This window comes from Canis lupus, chromosome 4 (assembly GCF_011100685.1).
Source record: "Canis lupus familiaris isolate Mischka breed German Shepherd chromosome 4, alternate assembly UU_Cfam_GSD_1.0, whole genome shotgun sequence".
Lineage (NCBI taxonomy): Eukaryota > Metazoa > Chordata > Mammalia > Carnivora > Canidae > Canis > Canis lupus.
This window is the reverse complement of record NC_049225.1, coordinates 12,682,874-12,710,399: the sequence shown is the minus strand read 5'-3', so window position 1 is coordinate 12,710,399 and position 27,526 is coordinate 12,682,874. Positions and strand designations below refer to the sequence as shown.

Sequence of the window (27,526 nt, the reverse complement as noted above, 5' to 3'; positions counted from 1 at the left end):
TGTGATGTTCGCTGGCCTAGGATCTTGCATCTCACAGCTGTACCATCTTGTGGGGTTAGCTGCCTCTATGCTTCATAACTGCCAGCTGTCAGACTGTGGGAAGGAGGAACATAGGTGACGATGCTTCCTTTTTTTTTTTAAGATTTTATTTTTAAAATTTATTTATTTTTAAAGATTTTATTTATTCATGAGAGACACACACACACAGAGGGGGCGGGCAGAGACACAGTCAGAGGGAGAAGCATGCTCCGTGTAGGGAACCTGATGCAGGACTCGATCCCGGGATTCTGGGATCATGCCCTGGGCTGAAGGCAAGTGCTAAACCGCTGAGCCACCCAGGGATCCCTTATTTATTTATTTGACAGAAGAGCACAGGCAGGGGGAGCAGCAGCCAGAGGTAGACGGAGAGGCAGGCTCCCTGCTGAGCAGGAAGCCCGATGTGGGGCTCTGTCCCCGGACCCCTGGGATCATGACCTGAGCTGAAGGCAGACACTTAACCACCTGAACCACCCAGGCACCCCTGATGCTTCCTTTTAAAAGATGTGACTCCAGAGTCTCACACTGCTTCCTTCTTCTGTTCACCTCCTCTAGACCAGATACTGATCTCAAGGGTCACCTCGCTGGCAAGGAGGTAGGGAAATGCAGTCCAACTGGGTGGTTATGAGTCCAGATAGAGCATGAGGGGATCCTGTTGTGGACAGGAGAAGGAGAAAGAAGGTTCAGGCTAGAGGTGAGTCACTTTCCTTGGCTACTTGTGAGCATTATGTGGCATTGGTGATAGGAAGGAAGAATGGAAGTCAGAGCTACCAAGTATAGATAGGGCTGTGTTGTGATATTGCTGGCATCCGTGGAAGCTGACATAGGGTGGGAGAGGCTGTGGTGGATCTGGAAGTCCTGGACTAGCTGTGCCAAGGGCAGTGACAGAACTTTACTCATTTTTCTGTCACAAGAACCTGACACAGTGCTTTGACCATCAGCTAACCAGCAGAAGAGCAAAGTGGGAAAGGCTCAGAGTTTAAGGGAAGGCTTTCCTTGCCTCTCAGAGAGTGCCTGTGTGTCTAGTATTTGAGTGTTTGCCATACGCCAGGCACGGTTCTAGACTCCGAAGCCGCAATAGCCACCAGCAGATCTGCTCTACTTCCTAAACCCACGTGCTGGTGAGGAGTGATAGGGAGACAGAGAAGTAAAAACAACCCCACAGAAACATTCGAGGGGGAATGTGTCCTCTGATGGAAGGGAAGCCATGGGATGGATGACTGAGGGCTGCCTGTAGACTTGGTGGCAGGGCCCAGGTAGCCAGCCTGCCATGCAGTGGAAGGTCTAGCTAGTGCCCAGGTCCCACACAGGAATTATGTGTTTGGCATGTGTGGGGGTAGATGTACTGGTGTAGCTGACGTGCCATGAGCATGGCGGGCAGAGGCAGGCAGAGACTCCATCATGAAGGGTTGGTAGATGGCAGGAAGGAGTCAGCATTTCTGAGTATCTAAGGCACTGGAGGGCTTGATGTAGGACAGTGAAGTGGTTAGTTTTCTGCCTCTAAAGTCATTTTTGGATGCAGAAGGGAGCATCTCATAGATTGTATGAGAGCAAGAGGGGAAAAATCAGGGCTGTCTGGGTAGCTGTTGTCAGCTGGATATAAAATGGTGGTGGCTAGAACAGAGGCAAGGAGAAGAATTGAAAGAAACATTCTAGATCTATTTCAGTTAAAGACAAGATGTTCCGATGGCTCGAATGGGCACAAGGCTGCAAGGCAAAGAAAAACCAAGGTTTACTCAAGATGTGTTTGATGTTGGTTACGTTTGAGGCTCCTTCATGATCTCCAGTTGAAGCTGGTGAGTAGGTAGTTGGTTAAGAACCTGGAGATCTGGGGAGATTTTTCTGGCTTAGTAGTCTCATGGCCTCTTAGGGTGCCACTTAAATTCAGACTTCGGGTTATACCTTATACCCCTACACTGAAATCATGAGGATGTGATGGGTGTGAAGTGTGCCCCTTTCTTTGGCTCTCATGGTTTTTGAAAGCTAGATGAAAGGGCATTCTTGCTGGATACAGGGTGAGTCAAGGGTCACCAAGACCACCCCCTGGAGAACTCACATCATCCATATGCGGTGATGATCATGGCTGGGATTTATTATAGCCAGAGGCTACAAAGCAAAATCAACACAGAGCAAAGGTACCCAGCGCGAAGTCTGGAGGGAGCATTAGCTTGTAAGAGTTCTCTTACACTAGTCCTACAGGATGTACTTACTTCCCCCTGGCAACAGGTTGTGATGACAACACATGTGAAATGTCCATCAGGGAAGCTCAGTAGAGACTCAGCACCCATGGTTTCACTGGGACTGACCATGAAGGCCCCCTCTGCTTAGCATGTACCAAAATCCTAGACTCCCAAAGGAGAACATTTTGTTTGTAAAGTTTTGACACAATGAGCCCCTTTAATCAGGGTGGTGGGAACCTTTCCCATATTCAGATTCCCAGTCAAGGACTAAGCTTTGTAAGCAGCCTTCAAAGAAAGTGGTTAGGCCTGCTATACGTTAGCTCTTTTACACACAAGAGAATGTAACTTCCTTATCCTGCAGTTTCCTGATGGACTTGAATCCAAATCTTGACTGGCTTGCTTGTGTCAGACCTGCTCTCATGGTTTCTTTGACTTGTCTTCCCTCAACCTGACAGATACACCTTTATTCACTCTGCAAGAGCAGGAGAGAAGAGCATGTGGAGTAAAGCTGATTTGCCAGAGTGTGCTGTCAGGATGCCTGGGAACAACAGTGTCACACACCATCAGGAAATAGGTGGTCTCCCATTTGGAGCAGTGGTAGTAGTGGTAGCAAAAAAGTGGCTCTTGTGCAGTTCTTAAAGATTACCTGTCAGTCATCCAACAGTTAGTTACTTTGTTCGGGAAAAGAAATTACAGGGTATCCCCTCTGGCAGATGAGCTGCTTTGCCATGCTCAGACACTGTGCAATAGTACCTGGTAGCTTTAAGGTGAGCTAGTGGATTTGGCTTCTTTCTGGAGCATTGTGCTACATCCCTCACACTAGGGGAAGACCTTGTTATTTGGAATGGTGGAGTAGGCCATAAAAGGACTTAGGAACTTTGGAGCTAGTCCAGGGCTGAGGTTTGAATTGCAGCCCTGATACTTAGTAGCTTGGGTCCTTGGGCAAGTTGCTTGACACCTCTCTCAGTTCTTTTTTTTTTTTTTTTTAAGATTTTATTCATTTATTCATGAGAGACACACAGAGAGAGGCAGAGACACAGGCAGAGGGAGAAGCAGGCTCCATGCAGGGAGCCTGACATGGGACTTGATCCCAGGTCTCCAGGATCACATCCTGGGCTGAAGGCAGCACTAAACCCCTGAGCCACCTGGGCTGCCCTCAGCTCTTATTTTTATGTGTGGCTGAAATCTGTGAAGTCCTGAGCTGAAGGCAGCACTAAACCCCTGAGCCACCTGGGCTGCCCTCAGCTCTTATTTTTATGTGTGGCTGAAATCTGTGAAGCCCATATATTGATCAAATGAGATGTGTGGAAGGAGCCTCCTACTGTGCCAGAAATATAATCAATACTTTTATCATATAGTTTGGAAATAGAGTCCATAGAGTTAATGATTCTTTTATAAAAACACACATATATATATATTTGTATACACTATAACAGTTGTATATTTGTTTATGTTTATATTATTCAGCAGTTTGAGTGCTTGTGTGCTGGGCCATTTCTTCTGTTACTGTGGTGGATAAAATACTTACCTTTTTCTTCTGTGCCGCTTAATCTCATTTTAAATCCCTTGATTCTTCAGGCTGTTTTATGCAGCCAAGATCACTCCAAGGCCAACAGCTAAGTGTACAGATTAATGATGTTACTTTCCTTTAATTGCTAGGAGGATTATATACCCCTTCAGGGCAGGAGCAATGTCAGTGATATTCACTGCCATATCCGCACAGTGCTTGCCATGTAGGAGGTTCTCTGTCATATGTATTAAGTTACATTTAAAAGATCTAATCACTGTAGTTGCTGCTTCTACTTGTCAGCTCTTCTGGTTGGGAACTTATTGAGGGGGAAGCCTATTATTGACAAGGGATGCCTCCTGGGTGTAGTGCTGAGATGCACCCCTGCCCACGTCAGAAATAGTGGGGACATGGTTAATAATGCAGGGTTCCTGGTTAGGAAAGCTATGAGTTAGGCACATTGTGAATGGTGCCTGACCAGCATTCAATCTGGAATAATAATTGTTTGCCATCAACTCTTCCTCTAGGGTGAAAATGACCAGTGAGATTATTAAATATTTCCTCGAGTTTTGGTTTTGTCATTCCTAATTTTCTTCATGATGCTTCTGTCATCAAAGTACCTTTTGGGGAGGAAGGATTCCTGTCTTTTCTGTCTGGCCTGCCTTCCTGTTTCACTGGGGTCACTGTACCACAGCTCCCCCTATTGATCATTTGGAGTAGTCCGTGCTTGCTGGATTCCTTTGCTCTGCACAGTGGGCAACTGAGTAGTAATGCTAATTTTCCAATCTTGTCGAGCTGTAGAGATTTCATATTCCTGTTTTCCTGATCTCAGTTAGTGTCCCAGCACCAAGTCTGGAAACTTCGAGGCGTTTGGGGATAGGTAGAGGTACAAAGGGTGTGGCATTAGTGGTTTTCTTGTGAAAAAACGGTAGAGGCCTCAGTTTTTTGTGTTTTTTTTTTGTTTTTTTTTTTTTAGATTTTATTTATTTATTCATGAGAGACACACAGAGACACAGAGACACAGGCAAAGGGAGAAGCAGGCTCCATGCAGGGAGCCCAACGCGGGACTCAGTCCCACGTCTCCAAGATCAGGCCCTGGACCGAAGGCGGCGCTAAACCGCTGAGCCACCCGGTCTGCCCAGTTTTTTTTTTTTTTCTTTTTTTTTTAAGGTATTTTTAAAAAGTAATCACTGTACCCAGTGTGGGGCTTGAATTTATAACCCCGAGATCGAGAGTCACATGCCTTACTGGCAGAGCCAGCCAGGCGCGCCCCTAGAGGCTTCTGTTTTAAGAGCACATCTTCCAAGAGCAATGGATATTTAACTTTCCCCATGGCTTCTGAGCTGAGTGAGATGTACCCTGGAGGTAGTAATATCATCAAGGTGAAGAAGATGATGCATTTAAGTTAATGAGTGATGAGAATCACAAACATAGAGCACTGATGTGCTCATTTCTCTCTTTGTATCTTTAGTCTGTCCAGTTTATGACAGTTCTTACAGATGTGTGTGCCTTGAGACTCTTAGGCACAGTTGTTGTCTGATCTCTTTTTATATATTGCATATAGATCCGAGGAGGTTACCTTTCATGATATCGCAGGACCAATGCCTGTGTTTATAATTGGTAAACGTTGTTATTTCCACTGTGAGACTCTACATCTAGTGCTGTCAGTAGGTGAGGAAATGAGTTTTAGTGGTAGGAATTGCTCATCGTATGATCCAAAAAAAAAAAAAAAAAAGAAAAAGAAAAAAGCTTCTGACCATAGTTAATAGGTTCATTTTCATTAACAATGCACACTGACCTAAAGTATTAATCAAATTCTAGAGTTGTTCCTCTCTCATGCTCATCATTTACAGAGATTTTAGGAAATGTGTGTCTTCACAAGAAGGGAAGAAACTTTGAAAAAGAGAAGTATCCTGATTGAGTAGCATTTTACTGCTTCTCTCATTAAGAAATGAAAACTTTTTCCTACTCCCTTGATCTTGGATCATATAAGCTCAACTGAACTTCCAGCTGAATGCAGCAGTATGAGTGAGCTCAGTGAAACTAGCCAAGGGAACTGTAGAATGAGGTCAAATAGTTCATTGTTATTTATGGGCATTACATTTTGGGGTGGTTTGTTACATAGTGATAGATAACCGATAGAATGAAGACACTCAGCCAGGGATCCTATTATGCCCTCCTGTCCTCATAAGAAATCATCAGGCTTGGGAAAATAGTCTTTCACATTTTAGTATAATTTAGGTCAGTCTGATTGCTTTTCAATTGCCAGTTGAAAGGGCTGCTAGGTGCTCATAACTTTGTTTTATAAGGAAAGGAAGGTAGCTGATTTTGGGGGCGTGATTGCTTTTGGGGAAAGGATTGTTTGGGTATTTTGCTATACTGGGGTAGGGCCTTTAGAGTACTTTGAGTGTACTACCAATTTGGTAAGGAGATAAATAATTCTGTGAGGGAAGATGAGAAAATACCAAAGAAACTTGTGAAGAGTATGCCTTGAATTGACTCCATACTAAAGAAGGGGGAAAGAAACCTCCTTTATCCTACTCAAATAGGATGTTTTTGCTTTTATTATTTTTAAAGGAATCTCTACACCCAGCATGGGGCTTGAACTTAGAACCCTGAGATCAAGAGTCCTACACTCTTCCAATTGAGCCAGCCAGGCACCCCCTCACTTTTCTGTTACTTTTGACTGACTACAGACATTGTATAGCGAAGACTGAAATGAATAATACTATGACCAGAAATTAGTATGTCTCTTCTGTTGGGCCATCAATGTGAGACTGAGTCCGTCTAATCAGTTGTTGAACTGGATTTGAGTTTTGTTGGTGGTTGTTTATCATTTTTCCACAAGCTTCAAATCCCTCCAGTACCTTATATATAGAGTGGGGCCTGTGGCACTCCATTTTCCTTATGTTCTTGCTCTGCCTTCTCAGCTTTTAGCAAGTTCCAGGGCCTGGGCTACCATAATCTTCACGCCTTTGCCCTTTCTTGATTGAGCCTAGATCACCGTGATTGTTGCTCATTCCCAGGCTCCTTGTAGAGGAAGGTGGTTCTCTCATTCATCTGGCTAGTCTTGGATTTGTGTGCCTGGGCCATAGAGACACCATGTTCTCTGACTTGAATCTCTTCTGTGGGTCTTCAGGACAGAGTTTCCCACCCTTTCCCCAGATGCTGTGGATCTTTGCTTGAGTCCTGGGGGAAGGACCCCCGTCCGGCCGCCTGGGTCCACACACACACAGACCAGTGCTGGTTTGGCGTCTGCCCTCTCTTGAAGCTGGGGCTCTTGGCCTGGGCCCTGGGGACTGAAGGGTTTGTTGTATCTCCCCGAGTGGCTTAAGCCACCCAGCTCCCTTTTAAAATTGAGATCTAATTCACATACCAGAACAGTCACTCTCTTTTTTTTTTTTTTAATTTTTATTTATTTATGATAGTCACATACAGAGAGAGAGAGGGGCAGAGACATAGGCAGAGGGAGAAGCAGGCTCCATGCACTGGGAGCCCGACGTGGGATTCGATCCCGGGTCTCCAGGATCACGCCCTGGGCCAAAGGCAGGCGCCAAACCGCTGCGCCACCCAGGGATCCCCACTCTTTTAAAATATACAATTCAGTTGTTTTTTAGTAAAATGAGGTAACAATCACCACAGTTTAATTACAGAGCATTTTTATCACCCCAGAAAGAAAGGTCAAACTTTTAGTAGTCATTTCTTATTTCCCCCACATTCAGCCCTCATCATCCACTAATGTACTTTCCATCCCTTCGGATTTGCCCCATTTGGACATTCCATGTAAGTGGAATCATACATTCTGTGGCCTTTTTTGTCTGGTTTCTTTTACTAGGAAGGATATTTTCAAAGTTCATCCATGCTGTACTGTCAGGACTTTATTTTTGTATGGCCAGACCACATTTTGTTTCTGTTCATCAGCTGACGAACATTTGGGTTAGTGCCACTTTTAGGCCCTAATGATAATGCTTCTTGGGACATTTGTATACGAGGTTTTGCATGAAGAAAAGTTTTCGATTTTCTTGGGTATTTACCTAGGAGTGGTTTGAGTAGTATGGTGACTTGAGGTTCCCCTTTGGGAATCATCCAGACTGTGTTGTAAATGGTAGCAGCACTCTGCACTCCCACAGCAGTGTATGAGGGAATAGCTCGAGGTTTATAGTGAGTCTCTTTCTGTGTAGGGCAGGTTTCTTCCTGATATTCTTCGGGAGATCTGCCTCTTTTTGGCCCTTGTGCTTTAAGACAAATTTTAGAATCAGCTTGTCAGGTTTCTCAAAAAACCCCGTTGATATTTTAATTAAATTGCATTGAATTCATGGGCGATTAGGAAAGAATTGACATCTCTACAGTAGTAAATTTTGTATATCTATTCATGTATTTTTCTTCATTGAGTATATTTCAGTCCAGACTTCTTTTCTTCATAGAATCTTTGATATCTTTTGGCTGATGTATTCTTAGGTGCCTTAAAATTTTCATGACTGTATTAAATAATATCTTTTTGAAATGTGTGTTCTGTTTATGGCTGGTACATACAAAATCCATGGTCTTTATCTTTCTTTTAATTACTTGAATTTCCAGGAGAGTTTTATAGTTTCTTTTTTTCTTTTTTTTTTTTTAATTATTTATTTATTTAAGAGAGAGAGGATGTGTAGGAGCAGGAGGAGGGGCAAGGGGAAAGGGAAGATCCTCAAGCAGAGGATCCCTGCTGTGCATGGAGCCTGATGCGGGGCTGGATGCCAGGACCCTGAGATCATGATGTTAGCTGAAATCAGGAGTCAGATGCTTAACCGACTGAGCCACCCAGATGCCCCGAGTTTTATAGTTTTTAAATAATGCTGCCAATAATGATAGTTTTGTTTTCTCTTTACCAATTATCATACTTTGAATTTTTATCTATTTTTTCTGTGCTTGCTAGAACTTCCTAAAAATGTGTTTTGTTACAAAATCTGTTTAAGACAGATATTAATATAGCCTTGTATTCCCCCAGTTTGGGGGGTGGGTTATTGTTTGTATGGTGTATCTTTTTTCACCTCTGTACTTGAAACTTTTATATCTAATATGTTTTAGGCGTTGCTTCTCCACGCTCTCCCCACTCTCACAATCTGTCTAGGTTAGTCTACTTGTGTTTATTATGATTTACCTATATAGTTTCCTTCTTTCTACCATCTTTTTCTTTCTTTCAGACCTTTTTAAGTATTTTTTTCTACTGGTTTAGAATTTCTCCATTTCTATTCATTTACTAGTTATCCTTGAAATTTTACCTTGCACATTTAAAATATGAGGACCTTAAAATGTTTTAATTCTCACCATCCCCTTTGACTGACACTATTACTACTTAGTATTTTAGTGCTAGTTCAGTATTTTTGTTTCTGGATGATCTAGCGCAGCCACCAGCTCAGGAAAGAGCAAGTGAGTCCTGGCATCCTGCGGTGGCCACCTGCCCCACCCAGGCAGTCCCGAGGGGGCCCTGGCTGGGTTTGCCAACACTGTTACTGGATAAACTTGTTGCAAGAGAAGCCAGTAACTCAAGAGGGATTTGGAAAACAGAAAGGGAGAAATTTATTTTGGGTGCTGGCAGCGGTGGGGAGGTGGCAGGATCAACAAACCTTAACAACTGACCTCACACAAGGTAGACTCCTGGAGTTTGATTGGAGGGGTTCCAGAGGGGTCCTCAAGAGAGCCGGCAGGGAACACATGGTCATAGGTGGGGGTTGGTATTGGTGTAACCCATGATCCTGGGCAAGGAAGGAAATTTGGTGGGGTGTGGTCTTCTAGGCATACATTTCTAGTCTGGAGGTTGGAATGTTCACACACTACAGAACATCTTTAGTGCCTAAAGAAAGTGTGATAAATAAACACTCATTCTTAGAGCATGAGTTAAGTGGGCTTGTCTCTTTCTGGTTTTAAGGATTGGGGTCTGTTGTTGAACAAGAGAGCTCACTGACATTTTCATCTCACAGACTAGGTGTTATCTTTGTTGAGATTATCCTTCATTTTTATCAGTTTGTTTGCTCATCAGTTTTTTGTGCATTGTAGACATTTCTTCTGGAATAATCCATCCTGTAGACGCCTTCTAAGTGTAGGTCTATTGGTGATAAACTCAGTTTTGGTTTATGTTAGAAATGTGGTCTTTGTTTCTTTCTTCAAAGACAGTTTTTCTTGATATCCTAGTATAGTTTGCCAGTTGTTTTGTCTTAGAATTTTGAGAATATTCTGTTGTCTCCTTTACTTGTTGATGTTGGGAAGTGATTGTCAGTCTGTTTGTTTCTTTATGGATCATCTGCTTTTTCTTTAGACTTATTTTTAAGATTTTGTCTTAATGATGTACAGTTGGGTTAAAATGTGTCCAGGTACCAATTCTTGGTTGCTTTTTGTATCTATAGATTCACATCTTTCATTAGATTCTGGGAAATTCTCAGATGGTATTTCTGAGATACACCATTTGAAGCCGTCGTCTTCAAATGTTTTCTTCCTCTTAATCTTTAGTGAGGTGTATGTCAAATTTTTCATTTCCTTCCTGTCTCTATTGATATCCTTCCCATTTTCCATTTTCTTGTTTCTTTGGTCTACATTCTGGATTAATTCTTCTTTCTTTCAGTCTTTGCTATTCAGCTGTGTCAAATTTGCTATTGAAATACAAAATGCGTGATGAATTTAAACATTTCTTTCAAGAAGTTCTGTTTTCTTTTTCAAACCTGCCTGATCTATTTTCTTGTTGCTCATTCACCATGTTTTATTTCTTTTTAATGTTTCACCTAAAATTATTTTAGAGTTAATGAGAATTTGAATATCTGAAGCCTTTGCTGGTCCTGAAGGTGGGGTAGTTAGTGTGTACGTGTGGAATTGTAAGTAGATTGTTTCTGTTCATTTATTCATACGGTATTGTGTCCTTGGTGTGTGATTTTTCTGTGGAAACCCGGCATAGGATCCTTCTACTTTTGATATAAACATTCAGTTTTGGTATTTCAGTTAATCATTTGTTGTTGGATATCTTTTCATGAGAGTAAGTGCAAACCATATATATATATTTTTTGATGGTTCTGCTATGTGTTTCTATGGATGTGCCATAATTATGTCCTTTTCAACTTTTAGTTAAATGAGGGGAGGCTCCATAAGACTTCGCTCTTTTCTCATTAATCCGCCTTTACATGCTTCTTCCCAGGCCTTTTGGCAACCATCTTTTGAATGCTTCCTTATGCAAGATACTATGCTCAGCTTTCTGTGAATTATGTGGGTTTATCTTCACTCCAACCCAGAGGGAGGTACCATTACTTTCACTTTACAGAGGAGAAGGCAGTGATTCAGAGAGGTCACATCGCTTGTCGGGGTCACACTGCTGGAGGTGGGCATCTTGTGAAGAAGGCAGTCTGACACCAGAGTGGTAAAGACCTGTCTTTCACTGAAGCTGGTTTGACAGGTACAGCAGGTTGATGAAACTTGGTAGCTGTTGGAGTTAGTCTTAACCTTGAGATTCTCTGAGCATTTCTGGTCCTGCAAGTTAGGCTTTCTGGCTGTTTCTCTCTTGCCCTGCAGTCCTGCAAATGGCCTAGGTGTGGTATCTGGGGCAGAATAGCACAGTTGCAAGGGCTCACAATGATTCTTTTCTGATCCCTGTATACTCACACTCAGTAATTTGCTGGCAGTACTGGAATGGAATAAATAAGTGCTTTAATTTACTGATTATTAATTGTTTTTGCCATAAGCCTAGTGTGCAGTATGTATGGAGGAAACACAAAATAACCTAGCTCTTCCACAGACTACATGGAAAATTCTGATTCTCATGCATGTAATTGAAATCATGTCTCTAGTTCTTCTAATCAAAGAAATGAAGGTACTTAATGGGCTTATCTTCTGTGTCAGCTGCTGCCCACCCCTGTAGTATTGGTACTTAAATGTTAAACAGACCATGCAGGACCACAGTGGGCAGTGGTTTGTGTTCATAAACCCATTGGTATGACTGATGATCAGGAGACTTCCCCCAAGAGAAACCAGCCATCAGGCATGGGTTCTGTTGAACTCTGAGCATCTCTGTGGCCAGTGCACATATGCTGTGGTGAACCTAGTCAGTGACAGTGGAGAAAGCGCGGAGTTTCATTCACTTGCCTGGTTTCGTGTTAGGTGGTTCCTGCTACTGTAACAATTTGGTTTCTAATGCTATTTCAAACTGAGATGTTGAAATCATTAGAATATGGATTGTAAGTGACTAGAGAACATAATAGTGAATTTAAATAATATATTTAAATAAATTCCTAAATGTAAATAATTAAAATAATAAATAGAGCTTGCCTGAACTCTTAAGCATTAGAGCTTCAAGGTAATCTTACTCTTATGATTTCTTTTGTTATTAAAACAAGTCAGCAATCAAAAGTAATTTTTAAAAACAAATGCCAGTGTGTTATCTTGGTGGTCACTCGTATCTTCTCTTGATTATATTTTTTACCTATGGCTGCTATCAAATATTGCCTGCTCTGGAAAACTTTTTTTTCCTTATGCTTGACAGATCATGAATTGCATCATCCTACATGATTTTGGTTTTGGCACTTGAATTTTCTCATCAGCAGTGAGTGCTGCTGTTGAGAGTTTTTGAATTCTTCTTTCTCCACCCACTGATCTTCAAAATACTGCTGGATTCACATTGGAATCTCCTGTCAAATTTGTGCCCTGGTCATCATAGCAGTGGGTCAGAGTGAGCTGTGTTGTCTTTATTCACAGAAAATTGTGCTCAGTTAGAATATGGTTGCCTAAATATGTGGTGACTCAGGAAACAATAATTTTTCTAAGAATTTGGCTGGTGTTTATTTTTGCCAGAGTACTTGGTAAATTTCTCCTGTCCTATTCCTATTACTGTCCCCCCCCTCTTTTTTTTAATGTTGGATTTTTGATAGGATGTGGAGAGATGGAGAGATGCTTTTTGCTCTAGTCCTCGTATTTATAGACCTCAGACGATTTCTGCTAGGGGAGGGGCAAAAATAGCTGATACTACTGAGTATGGTTATACCAGAGTCACTGAATTTCTGAACACAGCATCTAGAACATATTGAATATGCAAATATAATTATGGATATTTAAAAAAATCTTCCCCAGATTTACCAATCTTCAGCTCTACAGACATAGGCAGAACACAAGTTTTCCTCTTTCAAAGCATTCCTAATTTTTTGTTCACATTTTGAAGTTACAGTGAACCATGATTCATTTATTTAGCTTTTGAAATAATATTATTTTTTAGTTTGGATGTGTTTAGGTGTGCTGAAATTTTCAAGCATTTCAGATAAAAAGGGAACTAGATTGATCAAACTGATGAGATTTTTAAATGATAGCTTGTTTCATCTTTGCTCTGTCCACTTGTTTTTCTAACTGCCAGTGCTGGCAAATGGTGCCTGGGGCTGGCTTCTTTGCTCCTAGGGCCACTGTCGACCTGGCTCTTGGCTTCTTTTGGGGCGGGGGTGGGGGGTGGGAGGGATAAATTGGAATGATAATTTGCTTACAGCTTAAATAAAAGACTTGTCTTAGAGTTAGGGGAAAAAAGGCCAGGACTAAGACTGAAATTGGGCCCGTGATGCACATGGCCTGGGAGAAAGCTGTGGGGGGCCGGATGAGGGGAGTAGCTTTGTGTGGCGCTCAGTTCAGAGTCTGATAATCAAGTTTAGCCCTGGTTGTCAGTACACTCTGTCTAATCTTTTAGGAAATTTTCTCTGAGGCTATATTGGATGCAGAATCTTATCTTTTGTCCTCGTTTGTGTGCTAATTCCTACAATGATCTGTGACCAGTTAGCAAAAGGGTGAACTAGGTTTAACATTTTGGGGACCTGGAATTTTGTCCTCCCAGTGGTTTTCCTCTGGATGTCACATTCCGCTGGAGGCAGAATAACAAACAGCCCCGGGTTCAAACTAAAAAGTGGCAAAAACTTCAGCTAAAGGAGGCCTTTTATGAAGCCTGTGTGAGGGCCTGTTCACCCCTGCTGAAGTTAGAGAGGCTTTGACAAGCTTCCACAGAGCAGTTCCGCGTGTTATTCAGGGGTCCTGAGAGCGGCATTTTCCATTAATGGGCTTTGCCTAGAATTAAGTGGCTATTCTAAAATGGTGAATAATTTTGTTCGCTAAAGCCTCAGCCTCTCACGAGCAGTGATGTGTCACTTACTTGGGAAGGCACTTCAGAGCAGATCTGGTGCTCTTCAGTGCCTCCCCGCCCCCATCCTTTTAAAATTTTTCTTGTTTTCTCTGGGAAGAATTGCAAAGGAAACCAGGTGCTCCGCGAAATACAAACCCTGCTAATTATCAGAGTGCTTTTTCTTAATCGAGGTATAATTCACATATGATAAAATCCGCCCTCTTAAAGTGTACACCTCATTGATTTTTAGTATATGCACAAGGTTGTGTAAACCGTTAGCACTAATTTCAGAACATTTTTATCACCCCAAAAAGAAATCCTGGACTCATTAGCAGTCAGTCCCCATCTCTCACACTCCCCCTTCCCCCACTCACCCCCCCCCCCAGCCCCTGGCAACCACAAATCTACTTTTTATCGCAGAGTTCTGTTTTATATTACACTGAAATCTGTTGTCCCTGTAACTTAATGGTTCGATGAAGGGGGAGGCAGGGGTGGAAGCTACATGAACAAACACTTAGGGCTTATCCCTTATTTCCAGCTTCTTGCTTCCACACCCCAGTGCAAAGGGGAGGGTGTTCTGCTGAGCCTGAGTCTGGCTTTCTTGACTGCTTGTGATCAAATATACAACTTGTCTAAAATTCCGAGTGTGAGGCAACGTGAAAGAAGTTGAGTCTGGCTGGACAATGAAAATAATTTATGGCAATCACCCCTTTGAATAATTAAGTGCAGAATCACTGGCAGAAGCATTACAGCCCCTCTCTACCTTTCTGTTCTGTAACTTTTAGAATAATCAGAAATCAAATCATGTAGGACGTTGTCAGTCAAAACCAGAAAAACAAGTAGCTTGAACAGATTGCGGGCTTGGATATATGTGTCAAGTGTGCCTCCATAAATACTTTGGATTCCTGCCCGTTGCACTAGGATGACACCTGGAAGTCTGTGGGTTTTAAAGGGGAGCCGTGGAATCTTTGACAGTGGGGAGGGGAAGCACTGCCCCTCAGCAGGTTATCTGGACCCCTGGGGGGAGTTCAGCACTAGGAAGGGCTAACAAAATCTCATGTGTGAGGGAGCCACTGAAGAAGCCTAGGGACCTCTCCCTGGGTGCTCTTGCATGGAAATACAAGTTTATTTGCTGAGATGTGTTCCTACGTGCTCAGTTTTCCTTGCTTATCCCAAATGGTTTCTTAAAGAATGGGAGTGCTGGACCTTCTCCCAAAGTTTCTGCCTTTTGTGTAGCTCTGTTTTTCAATTGAAGTACTACATGGGGGTGGGGGGCCTGGGTGGCTCAGTGGTTAAGTGTCTGCCTTGGCCTCAGGTCATGATCCTGGGGTCCTGGGATTGAGTCTTGCATCGGGCTCCCTCCTCAGCTAGGGTGGGGGCCTCTGCTTCTGCCTCTTCCACTCCCAGGTACTATACAGGGCTCTCTTTTGTAGAATTGCTTGACAAGCAGTTCTGAGGACTGGTGTCCTTCCTTCTGGCCACAGAGGTAGAGAGCACAGAGGACAGACTCCCCAGAAACCATGGCTGTGAGGGTGCGGGCCCTGGGGAGCTAGAATTAGGTACAGAAATCTAAACCTCTGGACTTGGGAGTGCTGGTCAGAGGTTTTACAGCAAGGTGGTAATTATTTAGTGCTGGTGCCCTTTTGTCTCCTGCCCTCTGGCTTTAGTATTATTATTATAAGTGACAGGTGCTAGAGGCTTGGAATTGATGGAGCTCTTTCTGCCTCAGCTTGGCTGATAAAACAGGAGTGCATTACTTGGGATGAGTGCATCAAAATGATGCAGTTTAAAAAAGTGCTTTGAGTAGAGTTGAAACAAGTTTCCTCTTTCTGAAAAAGATTAATTTCCTTCAAGGATGGTTAGGTTTTTCTGTTTATTCTGTTAAAACGTAGGTTGGTGGGGGAAGCTACAGAAGAATATTTTCATCTCCATTGAATTATCCTGACCCTCTTTTCTTCTGTTTTTAAAATTCAGTAATGGCTGTCCTTGCCCTCACCTCCAAAAGATTCCCAGTGGGAAGTTAATAAAGTAAAAAATAAGCCTTTTCATCCACCCTTACTTTTCACTGGTTGGATTCCTGCTACCTCAATTCTTTTTAGCTGCTTGGTATATTTCCTTACAATGACTATTCATTGAGCATGGAAACAAATCCCTGTATATCTGCATTGATTTTAAAATTGCATATTCAAACCCTTTCAGTAACATCCTAAAGAGGTGACATGATTTTACTTTCTCTGCTTCAGTAAAACATGTTGTCCATATATTTTAACTATAAACCTTTGGGATATAGTGACTTGCAGAGAATTACAATGAATTGATGACCATATCCCAGAATTGGACCTGTCTCCCATATGAAGGGTCTCTGTAGTCTAGTGATTGACTTGGGATTGATTAAAAGAATTGTAAAACAATCTTTATTAATATCTTTGAAGCATCACTTTAAGAAGAGGAGCCATCCGTAGTACAGGGGCCCTTTGGGGAAAAAGCCAGATTTGCTTTTAGGGTTGCTATTCAGTCCTTCTGGTTTATGTATCTTAGTGTGCATTGGTTCACAGTTAAAAATAGAAATCTCATTAAAATGGGTGCCCTCTCTGTAAATAAGAACTATTTCAATTATAAATTTCCTGTTTCTTTAACATATTGTTGCTGTTTTTGTTCCTCTCTTTAATTTTTTTTTTTCCCCTTAAACAGCAAGCCAGGGCTGAGCAAGAGGAAGAATTCATCAGTAATACTTTATTCAAGAAAATCCAGGCTTTGCAGAAGGAGAAAGAAACCCTTGCTGTAAATTATGAGAAGGAAGAAGAGTTCCTCACTAATGAGCTCTCCAGAAAATTGATGCAGGTAAATTTATCTTTTCTTCCCTTACATCTTCCCTGCCTGTTTTCCTCTTTAGGAAAAAATGACTTTGATAGAGCACTTTGCTTGAAACATTTGCTGATGAGGTTGTAGCTAAAGTCCTTTGAAGATTAAAAATACCAGGTAAAGATGGCAGCGATGTAATACTAAAGACTGGCTCTGAGACTCATCTGCTTAGATAAGGGAAGATATTTTATACTGTGAGCACCTCACCAAGTTGCTGATGAGCCTGAAGCCTTAGCACAGGAGTAATTGCTATATGTAGTGTTTTGGAAATATGAGGATTAACACTAAATGTGGTACTTTTTCCTTCTTCTACATTGAATCTATAATGAACGCATAAACATTTTTGCAGCAGAATTGGGTCTTTTGCACTAAAGTATGAGGATATAAAGTGAAATGTCAATTTGGGATGAAAATAGTAGGTATCTATGATCTGTCGTTAAAATTACATCCAATATGGTGTGCTCAGATAAGTGGAGTAATATGTTCCTAAACAAATATCAGACAGCTATTACAGCTTTTTTAATAATAAATTTATTTTTTTATTGGTGTTCAATTTGCTAACATACAGAATAACACCCATTGCTCATCCCGTCAAGTAGCTATTACAGCTTAATGTTAATCACTAATAGTTCATAGAACACACAACGCAAAACATACAGGAAGGTTTGATTTTTCTAATTCAGAGGCTCCTTTTTTTCCCCTCAAAGCTTACTAGTAAATTACAAAAATTAGAATTCGTTTTAGGGCCAATAATTTGTGGGTCATGTAATACGAACTTTAGAATAAGTAGGATATTAAGTTTTCATTATATGCCACAGCTTGTCCGAGATCATGGGCAGGTATAGAATTATGCCAGGAGGAGGACGAGTGATTCCACTTCATCTGGTGACTAAGAAAAGTAGATGTGTTTCCTCTTCTCTTCCGTTCAGGGACATCACTAACCATCCCATTCATTGACTTGATTGAAGAATACATTTTAGTGAGGTTATAATAAAAGGATACTTGAGACTTAAAAAAAAAAAAAAACTTTCTAAATCCTTTTCTTATCTTCCAACATAGACAGTCCTTAAGAGAAGGCCAGAAGCTCTGGGATAGAACTTTAGGGTTAAAACCATACGGTAGTCCAGACAACTGGGATCCCATCTTTTTTTCATTCTCATTTTCCTAACTAATTACCAAATAAAGATACTATTCCTCTCTTGCAGAAAATTTGATTTAGATGGTGGCTGTTGAAATGTGAAGAATAGAGGTAGCCAGGCGTTATTGTCCAGCAGAGATTTATGGTAGAATTTTTGTGTGGAAATGCTTTATTGACTCATGTGCATTCTGATTTAGAGGGAAAAAAGGGGAGAAGGTTAGTTTGACCTTTGAGTCTCTCTCACTTTGGCAGTACCAGACTGCTTATTCTGCATGCTACTTCTAGAACTATAGGGATGCAGTTATGGTTTGTTTTTCTGGGTTCAGAGTGTAATCAGGTGGTATAATTTTTAGCCCTGCAAGAAACATTGTTTGTTTTCAGCTTAAATGGTTGTTAGTATTTAGAATCTTTTACCAAATTATTTATAAAAGCTGCCCAAGCTAGATCATGCTAGCTAGCTAGATCATGCTCCTTTTCTCTGTAAAGACTCATCTTCATTGTGAGTGGTTGCATAGTTTATTATAACCCACCTTTCCCCAAAGACACTAATGTCCTTTAAAATAAGACACTAAATAACATAAGAGCCATGTACAATAGAAAAGGAAGTGAATTACAATAATACATGACATAAGAATGTTTGCACTTAAAAATTTTAGTTCTGAACATCCTACAAATAAAGCTGTAACCTAGAGAAATATAGTGATTTTTTCATAATTGTTATATCTGAAAAAATAATAGTTTTACTTCATCAGGAGGAAAATATTTTCATATATTAAAAACTGAAGGACATGTTGGATTTTTCTTAAGAGATTGAAGAAGGTACGAAGTGAACAATGCAATAAATTGTTTTTTTTTGTTTGTTTTTATAATAAATTGTTTTTGCCAAAAGTAGTATATAATATGTAGGAATAGTGTCCACGCAGCCAAGTCCTAGGTTTGCCCTCTGTGAAAACAAAGGATATCATATTAAGGGGTGATTGTGCTGTTGGGAGAGCTCTTGGCGAGGCCAGCTCATTCATGGTCTGACGTGCAGAACCTGGACAAATGAATGGTTAGGATGTCTCTGAGACAACCTCTCACAAATCCCAGCTGTATATATTTATACAGACATACACATATACATGCATACGTTGTAGCAAAATATACATAAAATTTTCCGTTCCAGCCAGTTTTAAGTGTGTAATTCAGTGACATAAAGCATACTGCTGTGCAACCACCACCATGCATTCATCCCCAGGACTTCTTGAAAACCAAAGTCTGTCCCCATTAAACAGTCACTCATCCCCCCTCCTGGTTCTTAGGCTCTTGAAAGGAGATGATGTCAGGGAGTTTGAGGCTGAGATCTCTGGCAAGTTCTAGAGCTACGTCTGTTCTGTGGTATGATAGGTGGTCTTTCACTTCAGACATCAGGTGTCACAACATGCCCTTTTGTGCAGAATACCCTGGCAGCCCTCCTGTGTTTTGGGCTGGTTGGAGAGCTGGGACAGCTGCGAGGAAGAAGGGCTGCCGCCACCCTGTGGTGCTCACCCCCTAGGCTTGCCTTAAGGATTTCAACCAGTCCTTTGTGGAAGGCTCATGTTTTCTGCCACCCAGTGTGGAAGAATGGATCTCCATCTGGAGACTTTTAGAGTAATTGGTACCAATAGACTTTTCTAATTGTGTAATCACTTTAATATGGCTCTCTAGGATGGTGCTTCTAGATCGAAGAGAAACCTCATGCAGGTGTCCCTGATAGACAAATGAGTGAACTGACTGCTCACCATGAAAATGTTTGGTTAGCATTTTCACCCAAAGGCCATTGGGAGGCTACATGTGGAACAATTTTGGTTTTGTCACCACACTTTCACTGTTGTCTCTCATAGTGATTGGACAATGCTTTTATGTGCATTTCAAAAGAATTCTTTGGGTCCGAGAACAAATTAAGATTATTGCTGTGGAGGAAACATTTCCTATCCCATCTGCCATGACAGAACTGGTATCTAATACCTTTAAAAACAGAAGTTTATTTAAGTGTGGATGAAAGGAAGTCCTTTTGTCTTAGAAGATCCTGTTCAGGAGGTAGCTCAAATATTTTCAAATATGTTAATCAGCACTGAAACACACAAAAAGCATGCTTTCTCTCTTGCTTTTGTGTGTGTGTGTATATATATTAGGTAGCCAGAAAATTATACTTTGGTTTTATGAAAACTTGTCTGAAAAATCTGCATCCTTTTGAGCCATGGGCTTGATTATCTGATTAACATCTGTCTTATTGGGATCCCTGGGTGGCGCAGCGGTTTGGTGCCTGCCTTTGGCCCGGGGCGCTATCCTGGAGACCCAGGATCGAATCCCACATCGGGCTCCCGGTGCATGGAGCCTGCTTCTCCCTCTGCCTGTGTCTCTGCCTCTCTCTCTCTCTGTAACTATCATAAATAAATAAAAATTAAAAAAAAATTAAAAAAAAACATCTGTCTTATTTTTTTTTTAACAACTGTCTTAAAAAGAACCTTCTAGTACTTTTGTAAGTCCAGCACAAGCCTGCATCAGAGCTAAATTCAGCTCCAGAATGCCTCAGAGAAGTTGTATTTAACCGTAATTTATAATTAAAATTTACAAGAAATATTTTGTAAGCAAAGTCTTAATCAGCTTTTTTTGTTAAGATTTTAAAATTTATTTATTCATGAGAGACACAGAGAGGCAGAGACATAGGCAGAGGGAGAAGTAGGCAGCCTGTGGGGAGCCTGATGTAAAACTCCATCTCAGGACCTGGGGATCATGACCAGTCTCAACCACTGAGCCACCCAGGCACCCTCTTAATCAATTTTTGATATATAACATCTACGTTAGGAAATATGTTTAAAAGTCTATTTTCCAAAACATTAGTTGTAGTTATACTTGGGTGCTAAGTTTATGGGTATGTTAATTTTCTTATATCCCTTTCCTTTGGTAAAAGAAACATGCATTGTTTTTGTAATTGGATAGTGTCTTATTTTCTAAAAAGGAAATTTTAAAAAATTCTAATACCTGTTTTGTCCTTACCTTTTGAAACCTTCTGTGTCCCTGTCTTTTGGAACATAGATTCTACTATCATAGTTGTATCATAGTTTTTTATTTTTTTTTTAATTTCAACATTTATTAGGCAATGATATTAAGGAATTCTTAACCACTTTTTTTTAGGTGTGTAAAGTTTTGTGATTATGTCTTTAAGAGCCCTTTTCTTGGAGAGATGCATTCTGAAATACTTAAATAACCCAATGTCTGAGATCTGCTCTCAGATAACACAGGAGGGCGCAGGTGGGTTGTGGGTAACTGGTGGTGAAAGCCGTGAACAGAATCCACGGGGTTCACTGGTGACCCCTACTGTATGTCCGGAATTCTTCTTAATTCAGTATCGTAGAAAGAGACTCGGCAAGGTCTGAGCTCCTGCTTCTACTTTCGGTACAACCCTAGACTTCTCCCCAGTTCGAGGAGCGCTCATGTCTGAGTTGTCCCAGCTCCCCACAAAAACAAGAGCAGGAGAGGTTCCAGGAAGGAGAAATGCTCCAATGGGGCGGGGTAGGGTCCCGCCGGCAGCTTCCCTGCTCAGTGGCTCAGCGACTTGCGGCCTTTGTGCATGCGGGGAAGGATGACCTGGACGCGGCTGGCTGCTCAGGCGCCGGATCCAGCCGTGTTTGTGCTTGCGTTTGATGTTGCTCGGCTGATACTCGTTGCCACGCGCCTTACCCCCGGTTCTGCTGTTTGTCATGGATCTCCGTGCACAGAAGCCCACTGCAGACTTGGACGCATTTGTAGGTGATAGAAGATACTGGGATGCTCAGATCATTAAGTAGTATCAGAAGGCTCTAATGACTAGCTTACCTGTCTTGTCAGTCTTGATATGATTTATTCCACTGGTCCTCAGTCTTAATTTTTTTTTTTTTTTTAAATAATGGCTAACTCCTCTGTTCATTACCAATCATTAGTGCCAGCTGAAAGACCTGACATCACTGAGATTGATAGTGGTTTTAGCAATTGTGGATTTTTTTTCACTTGGCTTTTATGTAAGACTGATGCATCAAGTTTACTTCCTGCTCTTTGGGAAGTCCTGTTCTTGTCTGCAATCTTCTCTCAGCCAATACTGCTGCCAAGAGTTAATGAATACTTTTTCTTTTTTTAAAACCCTGGAACAGGACTGAGATAAGAAAGGTATTGAGTATTACATATATGTCTGAATCTTTTCAATCTAATCCAACTTTTAAATTTTAGACCTTAAAATAAAAAATAGGTCAATAGTTTTGTACTTTGATTCACATTTGAAACTGGATCTGATCCTCAGAATATAATACCACTATAGCTATAATAGAAATTATTATGTCCTTATGGGAGGGCACATTCTTATTGGTGATTCAAAATATCTAAGAATAAAAGTCATCTTCTGGATATCTTGTTTAGTGCCAGGGTTTTATTGTTATTGACTGGGTCCCTGAGATTAGAATGTGTTCTGGAATGCACATAGTTGATGTTTCCTTGCATCCAGGGAAAGGTGATGAACAGAGAGGGCGGGAAGGAAGTTAAGGGCAGATGCCACTGCGGAAGCTGTCACTACCAAATGACTTACAGCCACGTAGTGTAGGAGGACGTCGTGCAATGGCATTATTCTTCCCCCTCTGTTGGCATGGGAATAAAACCGAGAGGTAGATTTTGAGTAAGTCCTTATTCATCTAGACAAAGGTATCCTGCTTCATTTACCCTTTCCTTCTCCTCCCCTCAATTCTGGAGTAGTTTCTCCTTCCAGTTCCATCTTAATGGATATGGCTTTCTGGAGTGGGTGCTGCCCCGACCCCAGAAGGGCTGTGTCTCTGGGTAGTAGGCATGCCCACAGACATAAGAAGTGAGCATAGAGTGTCAGGCCCCCTGTTCTCAAGCATGTGCACGAGAATCTGAGGCTGCCTTTGACCCTGACTTTGCTCAGTCCCGGGGAGGCCATGCAATGATTTTGTTTGTGTAGGCAGCAACATCACATGTCCCAGCAATAAATATGTATGAAACTCTCTAGTTAATTTTAAATGCACCTAGGCTAGGATGCTATTGCATCCATTCAGATGAAAACTGTTTCTACCCTCCTGTGACAGAGGAGAAGACACCTTGAAGTATGTTCTTCATTAAGGTAGCCAGAGCAGTGGCCCTCTTGCCTTTTTTAAGGTCTATTAATGCTGGTCTGAAAAATTTGCTATTACCTATAGCTTACAAAACAGTTGGGTCAGAGGGTATGTATGTGAGTGTGTTGTTTTTATTACAAATTATCTGCACCTCTGCTTTGTTCTTTGTTTCTTTTCATGGAACAAGGGGCTTGCTTATACATTGTGTTCCCAATACATCTGCAGGGGGCTCGTGGGATGTTTTTAATGCATTTTAAATGATACAGCCTCCAGAGGCCAAATTATGAGCCAGAATTTTCCTGTTTAGTAGCCTGCCAAAAATCTCTGTCCAACCTAATTTGCATTATGATTAGAAAACACAATAAACTTGATGCAGTTGTTGAGTCTTCAGAAATCATGGAGTTTCCTTCCAAGTGTGCATATGTGTGTTGACATTAGGGCTGGATTGGATGTACCAGTACGGGCTCCCAAAAATGTCAGAGCAAGGGCAAAGGGGCTCCCAAAAATGTCAGAGCAAGGGCAAAGGCTTTCAAGCTTCCTGTGCTAGAGAAAAGAAAATGCTTATTAAGAAAATGAGAGAAAATACCTTTACAGTAGTGTCCTGTGTTTATTGGGGAAAAAAACCCCACCCTATAAGTAGATTTCTGAGGGAGAAGCACTGAAACCAGAGAGGACAAGAAGGTAACTAGTGGGATCATGCTTCCATGCTGGGGAACCAGCAGAGAGGTCAATGTGGTTCGAATGCTGGACGAAGAGGAGTAAGAGATGAGATTGGGAGGTAATGGGTTTGGGGGTTTGGTGGCCAGCATGCGGATCACGTAGAGCCTTTGAGCCATGGTCAGGAGTTTGACTTTCACTCTGAGATGGGAGCCACAGGAGGGGGGTGGCAGGCAAGAAAGGGATTTGAGCAAATTAATGAAGTGATCTTGCTTTGATTGCTATGTCAAGAAGAGATTATGAAGTGGAGGCCACGGTGGGTTCTAGATGGTCTATTAGAAGGCTAATCCATAGTCCACACCAAGAAATGGAGTGGGTTGTTCTAGGATGTAGTAGTGAAGATGGTGACCATTGGATCCTAGGTGCATTTTGAAGAAATATCCTTTTAGAATTTAAGGATGAATTAGAAGTAGGTTTGAGCCAAAGAGAGGATCAAGAAAGACTTTGAGGTTTTGGTTTCAATGACTAGAATAGTTACCATCATGTAAGATGGGAAAGGTAATAAGTCAGGTAGACTTACAGTGAGAAGCTCAGAAGTTCAGTTGAGATGTCTAGACATCCACATGGAAATTACAGATAGGCAGCAGGATAGAAATTCTCCCAAACGAGACTTTCGGGAGAGTTGTCCTTAATTAATGCCGAGAGAAGAGCAAGTACATATCATTGTAAATCACATAAAGAAATTGCAAGGACAAGCTACAGGGTGGGAAAAAGATATTTGTAACCTATATAACCAACACAAAACTACAAATCAATAAGAAAAGTGGACAGTCCCAAAGAAAAATGGATATAGACTTGACCAGACTCTTCACATAAGCACATAGCCAAATGAGCAATAAACAAATGAACAAGTACACATTGAAAGGCGAAATAAACCACAAGTCTTCTCTATGCTGTCAGGAAACAGAAATGGTTGCAATTGCTTAGAACAATTTGGCATTACCTAATGATACTGGAAATATTCACTGTCTGTGACTCAGCAGTTCCACTCCTGGATTGATTTCACAGTGGGTGGGTGCACATGTGCACCAGATGTATAGAAGAATGTTTTTTGTGACATTGTTCGTAATAGTAAAAAAACAAAAACAAAAAAACCCGAAATGACCAAAATACCCATTGTCCATAGAGTGAATAAATTGTATTGTGCTCATCCAATGGGATATTATAAGGCAATAAAAATATTGTTAGACTCAGTAATGTGGGTGAATGAAATCACAAGTTAATTTAGCAGAGGGTGCTAAATAAAAGGCAAAAAAAATGCAAAACTAAAGTTTAGAAATATATAGGCAAGAACAGTTTATTTTAAAAGAAAGAATGCAAAGAATTCTTACTGTAAGAAAGAATCAGGAGAGCGATTACCTCTCAGGGATGGAGGGCTGTGATCTGGAAGGGACACACCAGGCTTCGGGGGAGCAGGCAATGTTCTGTTTCTTGATTGGGTGCTGGTTTCCTGAGGGTACTACGTATGTAGTATTGGGACCCTTTATACTTGCCTAGTTGTTTCGTTTTATCCTGAGACTTTTAATCTAGGAAACAGTATGAAGGAAGTGAGGCTTTTATCATCTTTCCAGTCAGTATTTGCCCAGACAAGGTATTTTCTACATCATCTGGAGTGGAATTCAGTACATCCTAGTCACTGCTGTTCATGGAACTTATAATCCTGTAAGGGTAATCGAGAATGTACACGGTTGCTCACATCCGGGGGAAAGACAAAGGCAGAGACCTGAGTTTATTTTTTTTTTTATTTTTTTTTATTTTTTTAAATTTTTTTATTTATTTATGATAGTCACAGAGAGAGAGAGAGAGGCAGAGACATAGGCAGAGGGAGAAGCAGGCTCCATGCACCGGGAGCCCGATGTGGGATTCGATCCCGGGACTCCAGGATCGCACCCTGGGCCAAAGGCAGGCGCTAAACCGCTGCGCCACCCAGGGATCCCGAGACCTGAGTTTATATCCTAGATCTACCCCTCCTCAGCTGTGTGACTTGGAGCAGGTACTTGACTTTCTAAGCTATGGTTTTATTTTTTGCAAAAGGCAGATGGTAGTATCTGCCACAGAGTTATGGAGGTAAAATGCTTGGTACATAGTAACTAGTGCCTTGAAGTGTTAGCTGCTTTTGGAAGTAAGTGATGATAGAATATGAAACACCATGAACTAGACATTATAATGCACGGAAAGTACAGTGTGCTCATCACAGCTTAAAGGGAGGAGGGCATGTGGGAAGGCGCTGTGAAAGATGTTTTCCCAGCCATCCCCACACCTTCAGTAGGTTGGAGGGAGGGATTCCGGCACTGTACCAGAGGGTACAGCCTGACCAGGGTGGTGGGGGTGTGCAGCTACTTGTGCTACAGTGTTCTCATGTGACTGGCAAAGCTTGCCATGTAAGGCCCTGGGCCAGAGTGGTCTCCACAGGTGTTTGCCTCGCATGATGGGTTTCAGTTTTTTAAATTTATTTTTTAGGGAAAGAGTCTTTAGAGGAAGACATGAACTTGGCCTTTAACCACAGTTCCAGCCACTCCCTGTACCTAGGCCCATCCCTTCTTTGCTAGATGTCTGGACCCTGAAGGAATTTATGTTTGCAAACCTTAGACTCTCACTTCGGCAGAGTGTGAAATATCATGAGGAGAGCATGGGAAACTTGCATAGGGACTGAATCGTGGAAGGACTGGAATGTTATGCCAGTGATGTTGTACCTTTTCAGGGAATAGGGAGTCATTGAAGGGTTTTGAGTGGCTTCCTGAGGTATTAGGGTTTGTGGATGATCTACATTGGATCTGAGGAGATGTTTTGGCAGTGGCCCAGGGACGAAGAATGAAAGACTTGAACTAGATTGGGGCCGTGAGCACAGGAAGAAGAGGGTGGTTTGACAGCTGTTAGAGAGGCTGATTTAATGCCAATTGGTAACTGATGAGATGTGAGGTGTTGATTGAGAATGATGGTACCAGTAACAGAAGGGGTTTGGAGGTGGAAATAAGTGTGGGCCCAAGAGGCATTTAGTGGTGACATAATGCATTTGAAGTAGGAGGCTGACTTTCTGCTCAGGCTGCTCAGTAGAGTGGTTGAAAACTTGGTTCATAAAAGACTCAATGCTGTGAGAGATAGTTTTGAACTTTTTTACAAAGCTTATAAGAATAACATGATAAATTGTTTTTGACAACCTACTGACTCAGTGTAGTTACTGCCCTATGGTGCTCTCTACTTAGTCTGGTGCAGATAGTTCTAGTGGCTATCTATCTATTGGTGGCTGTCAGTAAACCCAGGATGTTGGTTGCAGGACTGGGTAGTAAGTACACAGAGAGAAATATTTAGCATGGATTGGTGAGAACCGGGGAGGGAGCATCTCGGGCTTACTCAGAAGTTGCATTAAAAGCTGGGTCCTGGGGCTAGTGGCTGGAAGGCTTGCCTCACTTGGCATTGGCTAGATGACAACAAACCCAGGCTTGCACACACACTTCATCCAGACTGGAATTTGGCAAACCTACTGCATTCTGGGTGGGAGGCCTGGCTCAACAGCCAGCCTACCCGTGCACCTGTGGTGATTTTCTCAGGTGAACAGTTTTCAGGCTCTCTACCTGCTAGAGAGGATTTTGTCCAGAATAAAAGGCATTCAGTGAGGAGTTCTTTTTTATTGTATTTTATTTTTAAATATTTTATTTATTTATTCCTGAGAGACTCAGAGGCAGAGACATAGGCATTAGGGAGCCTGATGCGGGACCTGATCCCAGGACCCTAGAATCTCGCCCTGAGCCGAAGGCAGATGCTCAACCACTGAGCCATAAGTAAGGAGTTCTTGAATCACTTATATAGGAGGCATGGTTCACAGAAGTGGCTCCAGAAAGCCTTTGTAAATTATAAAAAAGA

General features: G+C 41.7%; 1 protein-coding gene across 3 annotated transcripts in view; it reads left to right on the top strand.

The window, feature by feature from the left end:
• Positions 1 to 27,526, top strand: part of CCDC6 (coiled-coil domain containing 6) — a 111,757-nt gene that overhangs the window by 36,803 nt on the left and 47,428 nt on the right. For all 3 annotated transcript variants that reach the window (XM_038533990.1, XM_038533989.1, XM_038533991.1), the window contains exon 2: positions 16,523 to 16,672. In XM_038533990.1, the coding sequence (XP_038389918.1) occupies positions 16,523 to 16,672 (150 nt within the window). The remainder of the gene's footprint in view (positions 1 to 16,522; positions 16,673 to 27,526) is intronic.